General features: G+C 37.1%; 1 protein-coding gene across 1 annotated transcript; it reads left to right on the plus strand.

Moving 5' to 3' along the window:
- The first annotated feature begins 1,926 nt into the window (after positions 1-1,926).
- Positions 1,927-3,415, plus strand: Vhl (von Hippel-Lindau protein). Its single transcript, XM_081737254.1, has one exon. It carries the CDS (start codon positions 2,192-2,194, stop codon positions 2,729-2,731), a length of 540 nt encoding a protein of 179 aa, XP_081593380.1. The 5' UTR covers positions 1,927-2,191; the 3' UTR covers positions 2,732-3,415.
- Positions 3,416-9,786: the final 6,371 nt, after the last annotated feature.

A 9,786-nucleotide genomic window follows, 5' to 3' on the forward strand; every position in this document is an offset into this window, starting at 1 on the left:
AACCGGAAGTAGTTAAATTTGGTATCGATCGATTTGTTTTGTCAAGCTGAATCGATTGATATATAGATTGTATATGTATCGTTGCTGATTATACCCCACCCCCGGAAACTAAATTAGGGTAATTAAACCGGAAGTGGTTAACCAAAAGGAGTTAAATTTGATATCGATCGATTTGTTTTGTCAAGCTGAATCGATTGATATATAGATTGTATATGTTTCGTCTCTGATTATACCCCACCCCCGGAAAGTAAATTAGGCTCATTAAACCGGAAGTGGTTAACCGGAAGTAGTTAAATTTGATATCGATCGATTTGTTTTGTCAAGCTGAATCGATTGATATATAGATTGTATATGTTTCGTTGCTGATTATACCCCAGCCCCGGAAACTAAATTAGGGTCATTAAACCGGAAGTGGTTAACCGGAAGGAGTTAAATTTGATATCGATCGATTTGTTTTGTCAAGCTGAATCGATTGATATATAGATTGTATATGTTTCGTCTCTGATTATACCCCACCCCCGGAAAGTAAATTAGGCTCATTAAACCGGAAGTGGTTAACCGGAAGTAGTAAAATTTGGTATCGATCGATTTGTTTTGTCAAGGTGAATCGATTGATATGTAGATTGTATATGTTTTGTTGCTGATTATACCCCACCCCCGGAAACTAAATTAGGCTCATTAAACCGGAAGTGGTTAACCGGAAATAGTTAAATTTGGTATCGATCGATTTGTTTTGTCAAGCTGAATCGATTGATATATAGATTGTATATGTTTCGTTGCTGATTATACCCTACTCCCAAAAACTAAATTTGGCTCAGTAAACCGGAAGTGGTTAACCGGAAGTAGTTAAATTTGGTATCGATCGATTTGTTTTGTCAAGCTGAATCGATTGATATATAGATTGTATATGTATCGTTGCTGATTATACCCCACCCCCGGAAACTAAATTAGGGTCATTAAACCGGAAGTGGTTAACCAAAAGGAGTTAAATTTGATATCGATCGATTTGTTTTGTCAAGCTGAATCGATTGATATATAGATTGTATATGTTTCGTTGCTGATTATACCCCACCCCCGGAAACTAAATTAGGGTCATTAAACCGGAAGTGGTTAACCGGAAGTAGTTAAATTTGATATCGATCGATTTGTTTTGTCAAGCTGAATCGATTGATATATAGATTGTATATGTTTCGTTGCTGATTATACCCCACCCCCGGAAACTAAATTAGGGTCATTAAACCGGAAGTGGTTAACCGGAAGGAGTTAAATTTGATATCGATCGATTTGTTTTGTCAAGCTGAATCGATTGATATATAGATGTTTCGTCTCTGATTATACCCCACCCCCGGAAAGTAAATTAGGCTCATTAAACCGGAAGTGGTTAACCGGAAGTAGTAAAATTTGGTATCAATCGATTTGTTTTGTCAAGGTGAATCGATTGATATGTAGATTGTATATGTTTTGTTGCTGATTATACCCCACCCCCGGAAACTAAATTAGGCTCATTAAACCGGAAGTGGTTAACCGGAAATAGTTAAATTTGGTATCGATCGATTTGTTTTGTCAAGCTGAATCGATTGATATATAGATTGTATATGTTTCGTTGCTGATTATACCCCACTCCCGGAAACTAAATTATTCCAAAGCGTACTTTGAATGCGCACTTGTGTCTTTCGATCACGGCTTAAATTGAAAGCAACAATTACATTATGAATTATTAAGTCGTTTGGACCTAGTTTTGTAGGTATTCATGCACTCTACTTGTAATTATAATATGTATGCTGAAGTATTCTCAATTTGCACGAAATTTGTTTATTTGTTTCTCACTCCCTATTCCAACACGAACATTTTCACCAAAAATTTCCCTCAAACTTGAGTACCTCACTTTACCAAGAAAAGTTCAATGTTTTCAAAATAAATTGATCTGTCAACACTGATAAGATCAGCTGGGTCAAAAATGGGAATTGTGTACGTGTTTATGTGAAGATTGTCACGTATCTCTCAAGAGAAGGATAGTACGATATTATTGTTTGCTGGAAATAAATAGTAGCCCTAGTCTTGTGGCAAGTGGTACGGTCATAAGTTTACGTTGTTATGTGAGCAACAAGTTACACTGATGATAAAAGAGTCAGGAATTGATGCAAACTCCATCGTTTAATAAGTGTTCCAAGTACTGTGATAAAATCAAATAATGGCAATTGTTCCTGGAGACTTGACCATTGATTTCAGCAAAATTCGTTCACTGCAGTCACAAAATCGTGCCTTCGTAAAGTTCGTAAATAAAACTGAACATCTGGTTGATCTGATATGGGTGGACTTTGAAGGACGGCTTGTGTATTTTCGAACGTTGCGACCAGGTGAATTTGTAGATGCCAATACATTTAGTGGTCATCCTTGGATTGCTCGTGATTCCAACACACTAGGCCAGTTGTTGATTGGTGGTTCGTTTTTGTACTCAGCTCGCCCGTGGACAGATGAACCGTGTACAGTGTTCAGAAATCCAAATTTTGCCTTGTACCAACCTATGAGGCCCATAGTTCCAATTACGTTCCCTATGCTTAGTTTGAGAGAGCTAGCAATGCGCACAGTGATGAAGATCATAAAAGAACCAAGTGACGCTTTTTTATTGGGTGATATTCCTCGTTGCCTTCAAAAAGAAATTCATGACGATATGGTGTGGACCGAAAGGAATCGTTACGGAACACTTGTTATAAAAAACCGCGGCGAGTGAAGTTCAGAACCATTTTTCTGTGTGATATTCCATGCCAGCTGATTTCATTCCGATTGGAAGCCCCGTTAAAAGTAATGAATGTTTATAGAGTAACTGTTGCGGAATTGTTTTTCCACTTCTTTCTATTCACAGTTGACGTCTGTGAATAACTTGTCATGATTTCATAAAGCATGATGTGTTCGAAAATAATATCAGCAGTTGTGATTATGAACAAAGGTGCAAACTGGATAGATTTTAGTATCAGATCAAATCTGAATTATGGTTTACGTCAAGAAACCATATAAAAGTTTTATTTTGTGATTTTTCAGGCAAAAGTTATCTTTATATGAGTAAGCATTTCGTGTATTTTGAATTGCTGCTCTATATTCAGCTCTTATGCTTTTCATTTGAGATTTGTACCGGAGGTATATTTAATCTCTATACGATACGTAACTGGCTGTTGATTTAATGATATACAAGTTTGATTTTGAAGCATTTACACTAATATTTCCATACGGTTTGTTATAAAATATATGAGTTTATATTAATATATGGAAGTACCTGCTCATCTGTGTATAGATTTGTATAGAATCTCGGACCTTGTATATAAAAATTGACTGTGATATGTTACAAATACTGTATTTATATTCTTTTGATATATATGTATGGTAATGAACGGTAAATAAGATGTATTATTAATCTTCAGTTTAAGTGTAATTCCTGCGTCTGCAATCAATGATAATATTGGAGGGCGAGTTTTGCTATTCGTAATGAACTTATTACGGCATTACTCGAGGAGACGATTTTATAAAAATTTTGGGATGTCTTACATTTTTAGGTTAGGTTAGAGCTCTGTATTTCTTTTTGCAGAGCATGCATTAAATGAGGAGCTCCATTACTACTTGCAGATTAACTTCAAGAGAGTTCTGTTAAATACATTGTGGACGTATGGCATAAAAACTACAGTGCATAAAATACGAACCAGCTTGGGCAAGGTGGTCATTAAAAAACATGAATGCTATCAGACCGAGTCAGGGCAGGAGCGCAGCAGGAAGGCCTGAGCAGTAGCGAGGGGGCGTGTTTATAGGGAGCAGGCAAGTCAGCGACGGTGGGTATATGCATAAAAGAGGTTAGTTGAAGAGCACACTTATACATAATCAGGGTTGGCAAAAACTATGGTTTTTATTGAAAAAAACAGTATTTTTTTTTTTTTTTGTTTAAATAATTTACTCTATGTATTTTCGCTGTGGTGTTATTATGCAACAAGGTTATGCTGGAAGGGGTCACATAAGCTTAAAGCGGAATCCAAATCGTTTCTCGGCCTACATCCAAGAGAAGTTGTCCATTTGGGCACGAAACTGGGACTAATTGGTCACAAATGAGATTGCCGACTCACTCTCGAAGGACTCCTGATAAAAATACGTTGTACTGATCTTTACATAGGCCTACTTGTTAGTATAATTGTCAATAGCCATTTCAGAAGGACAAGAAGATAGACAGTTACACAAGTAAAAACATTATACAGAATTATATACAAATCGGGAAACTCCCGCCTTAACAATTGGGAAAATCCTGTTATTACTTTAAATGTATTTGTATGCAAAATTTTAAGGTCGACGTATTATAATCACTACGCTAAAACTGAGGTATTAAATTACAAACTTGGTATGTAGATATCATTCAATAAAATAAAAACCATGTCAAATCCAAGCTGATGTTGGAAGCTACGTAGGCAGATGATAAATTTTGCCAATTTCTATCAATAAGAGGAAAGCTTGGCTTCTTTATAAAACAACAAGCATTCATTCAAGTAGAAGCACATAATTTGGTTTCTTTTCATATGTTTAGGCTTAACATCCTTATGAAATACCAAGGTTATCACGGAGAAGATTTTCGCTTAGAGGGACACCTCGAATCGCTACTTGGTTTACACTTGAAAGATGGTTTGTGGTTCGACCGAGAATTGAATACGGGACCCCTTGATTAGAAGGTGAAAAGTAGATAAACGTAATGCGGATGGTTTGATATGTGGAAACGTCACCATGAAGTTCACACGATTTAAAGCATTTTTCGTTCTTTTTACTTTTGTTTAAAGCTTTTTTTTTTTTTTTTTTTTTTTTTTTTTTTTTTAACCAGCTAATTTAAACCAGTCAACCCTAGATATAATACTTTCGTTATCACTCGAAATTCATTTAATATGCTGTGAATTGACAGTAGATACTTATATTCACACTTTCATTCCTTCACGATAAATCTTTCACATCTCATTTTACCTATAAATTTTCTATTTGGTAGAAACGTCTGCTCGAGTGAACTCAATAATATCATCACTCATTTCGAATTAGTGCAAAATACTCTGTTATTAATCGTCAAGAAATATTGCGTGACTTCTGTATTTCATTCTCAGGAGCATGTCAATAAGTTCAGCGGCAGTTAAACGAGAGTGTGTAGAAATCCAACTGTTAAACGGGAAGGTTCTAGAACACAGATCCCCCCATAGGTTTTCAACCATGTGAGCAAGCAATCACTCTATGAAATATTGTAGCAAATATGTCTTCTTTTGTGCGTAACCCACTTTTGGTAACCTCCTGCTTCCTACGGATGCATCCCCTCATGAGCCATCCTACTTTCTCTTGTGGTGGCATAAATTAAATGCAATACTGAGCATCTAACACAAGTTGGTGGGTGTTTTTTTGTACAATTGCATCGTGCATGCCCTATTTGTGAAGCTAATGTCTCGAAACGTGTATAATCTAGTTACTTTTCGTGTTTGTGTAAAGATACCAGCTGGAGCGTGTAATGTAAAGTTAACCCACATGTTTCATCGTGAAAACTTTTGACAATTTCTTTTATTCATTTTGACTAGATGCCTTGTTTGCTTCCAAATGGGAATTATATATGGGGCGTTTCACATTCTAAGGGCGAAGCCCAAGTTGTGTTAGTAAGTTATTTTATGTACTGTTCTATGATAAGATACAGGTTCGATAACATATAAGAGGGAAAATCTTGAACAAAAGTTTGAATCAAAGTCTACTAGGAGTTATACGAGACAACGTATTCTAAAGATTTTCACAGTTGTTTGATGTGGAAACATATAAAGGTTTGTGTCATGACAACCAGTTACATAGAAACATGCCGTTTGCACGTCTGTGTTCTTGATTCATTTTCCTCCTTGCTTATGACAACAATTAATATAATATACAATATTCCTAGGTACAGCGTCTGTTATTGACAACATTCACAGTGGATCTCCTTCGTGGTTAAGCGGTTAGCGTACGCGCCTTTGGCGTGGGAGACCCGGGTTCGATTCCCGGTGGGTGTTCATGTGGTTCGGATACCACGTTAATCAGTAGGTCCACGTCTCATATAGCCTAGCTGCTGAAAGGGACGTTAAAATCAAGATCAACTCAACTCAACATTCACAGTGATACGAGAAATTACTGTATACTGTCAGCTGCTAGAAATTGACAACACTTCTTAACTGCAATTGGAGAAAGTAGACAGTCCACTCAAGGCCATGTAACTTATTATTTGGAAAGCGCTATGAAATATCATTTAAGCAGTCAAGTTCTATTGTACACAATGAACCTATGGAATTCTCTTTGAGGCCGCGGTGCTTTAGTGCTGAGATAAAACGCTCATCTCTGTCCCGTGGGGTCCCTGGTTCGATTCCAGCTCCCCAAGTGGGTTCCACTGGTTCGATTTCAGCCCCCACTGTGTACATTGTTTTTCTCGGATTCTTCTGTTTCCTCCCAATGTGGTCACCCCACTATTATTATTATCATCATATCACCGTCGTCCTTAGCCTTAATGCATGATCGTAAGATATTGAACTAAAGTTAAAAGTAACAAGATAAAAAGTCGCACAAAGAAAATCCGTGAAGTGCCATCCGCGTTTTGTTGGGCACACTTTGCACCATTGACACTCCCTTATATTTCGATTTCGAGAAATAAGAAAGCATACAATTTTATAGAATAACAAAGAGGTGGGTAATTCTATATAATATAGAATAGAGTAAAATACGCTCATGTGAGGATTTAAAGCTCTGGGCCAGTCGTCGTGACCGAAGATTCTTTCAGTTTTCGTCGAAACATGCCAGATTCAGGTAATATATCAGGTTCAGAAGCCACAGATGATGAACGGTTTTATTGAATGAATGTTCTATTTTAAAATAAAAAGTAGGCTTTTTGGGGGGGGGGACGGGGAGAACTGAAATATTGAAGTTTTTTTTTTTCAATTCTCATATTTCCAGTTGCCAATTTGCTTTTGTAACATACAATATTCTTTAGGCAAGAGCTTAAAAGCCTTAGTTTAGTGGGTGGTAATCGGAACTGTTCGTATTCTCTTACTAGTGACATTGTAACTTAATGTGAGTCCAACGACGTTGCCATAGATTTGGTCCCCGTTACACTGTGATTAACGACTTATACATGTGGGTTCTTTCTATATGGAGATGGGAGAAATGAAGAAACATTGACCAACTTGCCTGCATAGATAGAGTGGCCCAAAAGTAGGTATACAGTCCCGTACTGATCGGTCATGACAGTTTATATCATTTATTGTTATCCATACAGGTATCATATTAAGTTAGTTTCTTCTTTATCTCTTCTTAATTTATTTTTAATTATACCTTAAGCTCGGAACAAACAGCAAATAAGTTCATTATCTTAATAAATTAAAATGTCATACTTGATCGATGCTTCTCTGTATACCTACTTTTGGGCCACCCTGTATGGGTCGTTCCTTTTCAATAGAAGAAATTTTCTGTTAAAAGCAGATTGAAAGTGTGAAATAACAAAACAACACGAAGCACTCGCGGTTTCCAGACTACTTTGTTTTTTCGCCAAAAAATTTAAGACATTCCATTTCTTACTCATGTGACGGAGAAGATCAGCTTTTACTCACCCTATTTTCGCCGAGAGCTGCCGTCCGAATTTTGTTGGCAATATCGAATTTCGGAGAAAATATCTGTTTCACTACCATGTGGTGGGAGGAGAAGGCTAATAAGTCAATTTTCTGTACCACCCACTAAGGTTTTTTTTTTTTTTATGCTCTTGCCTGAAGAGTACCACATACTCCACCAGATATGCAAGAAGAATTCGGAAGTTCCCCAATCTGATTGCCCATACTGTTAAGACGAAGAGGTATAGCTTTAGTAAGTTCCTTTTTTTAAGTGAAGCGTTTTTGATTTGTAATTAATTGACACATGGACAAAGATACTTTGTTATTTGTTTAGACTAATATGCGAGTATCTACGACAAAAGCAAAAGGGAACGTAGTCGCATTGCTTTTTTTTTAATTGCAGATTATAGTTGAACACCGTTACAGCGAATTTGATCGAACGTAAATAAAATTCGTTATAAAGGATTCTCGAACATTTTTTTTTTTTTTTTTCAATGGTATTCTGTTCCGGTGATGATCTCTTGATAAATAATATATTTTAAGCCAATTCCGAAACGAAGCGTGTACTGAGAACACGGTTGAAGAAAGTAGTATAGTCACATTAAGGTTATTGTTTCAATCCAAGTGTTGAAGGGGCCACGGTTGCTCAGTGGTAGAGCATTTGCCTCTGGTTAGTAGGGTTCCTAATTCGATCCCTGGCCAAGTAAGTTTGTGGTGGACAACATCGTTTCTGTGGGTTTTCTCGGGGTACTCCCCTTTCCTCTTACATCTCATTCCACCAATTCTTCCATTATCAATTTTCGAAAAAAAACATCAAAAGTCTACGGTATCGATTAAACATGAGATGTTAAAACTGAAATATTGTATTTTCAAGATTTCCAAATTTTGAAGTATATTTATAGAGACGGTTTATTTCGTTTTTGTTTTGTTTCATCGGGTTCATCGTGAGTTATACGGAAAAAAAAAAAAAAGGTAGAGATCTTTTGACTGAAGAAAATTTCAACATCCTAGTCTGCGGAAACCAGCCTTACAGTTAAGATACGAGAAGGGAGACTTGTGCAGCTTGGACAACAATGCCCTGCGAGCAGCGAAATCTAATGCAAACTGTTGAAAAACTGGCCAACGAACTCAATGGGCCTTATGCAGAGTCGTTTTAATGTATGATTAGCTTCATAGTAAAGGCCTGAGTACTACAGGAAACACATGTTAGTCCAACCCCTTTAGTATGGCACTAATCACGTGTCAGAACGACTCTGCATAAGGCCCTATGTGTCTTATTGGACCATTTATCGGCATCTGCAGGACTTTGGCTGTATCGAAACTCGTTAAATGAGTACCCCATGCGTGAACGCCTCAATAAAAGCAGCAGCGAGTGGACTTGTGCAATTACCTTTTCACCCGTTCCCTGTTGGGCTATTTCTAGATAGAATGACAGGGGATGAAAAGTGTGTCCTCTACCTTAACATTGCATGCAAACGTCAATCGGTACCTGTTCCGTATTTGTTTAGACGCCTATTCTTTTATAACTTTACCTATGGTGCATGGGGTCCTTGGTTCGATCCCAGCTCACGCCGAATGAACTTTATTATGGACAAACACCGTGTGCATGAGTGTCCTCGGGTTTCTCCCGTTTCCTCCCACTTTTTTCATTAAACAATTTCATTTATTTCTCTCCATTAGCGTAGTCGGCATAACGTGGGACGTAAAAATTAGATATTTCATTTCATTTTTCTTTTATAACTGTATATCACTTTTTCTGTGACGAGAGCAACATCTAAGCGAGTATTCAGTAAATTAAACCACTAAAACCTATATTCATTGCACAATAGTGCAGATGAAGTTTAGCCCTTTGGCAATCTTCAGCATGGACAGGAAAAAAAGCCAATACATTGATATTGAAACAGTAGTTAACGAATTCCTCTGCGAAAAAGATCACCCGTACTGTTGTGTTTCAGATGATAATTTATAATTATACTTAGTTGGTTGAAATTTCTCCATAGTTGTGGGGGCGAGATACTGAAAAAATCCCTACCAAGAGATGAAGGTGACATGTAAAAGTAGTCAAATACGAACGAAATTTGTATAGTGTCGAATTCATATGCAAAGATGAAAAGTGACACTGTGGATGCTGCGTAAGTCCAAAATAAGCCTTGGTTGGCTTCGAGTTGACAAT

The sequence above is a fragment of the Thermobia domestica genome, chromosome 13 (genome assembly GCF_964235325.1).
Source record: "Thermobia domestica chromosome 13, izTheDome1.hap1.1, whole genome shotgun sequence".
NCBI classification, from domain to species: Eukaryota; Metazoa; Arthropoda; class Insecta; order Zygentoma; family Lepismatidae; genus Thermobia; species Thermobia domestica.

Coding starts and splice junctions, on each gene's coding strand:
- Vhl (XM_081737254.1), top strand. CDS start 2,192: ATGGCAATTGTTCCTGGAGACTTGACCATTGATTTCAGCAAAATTCGT.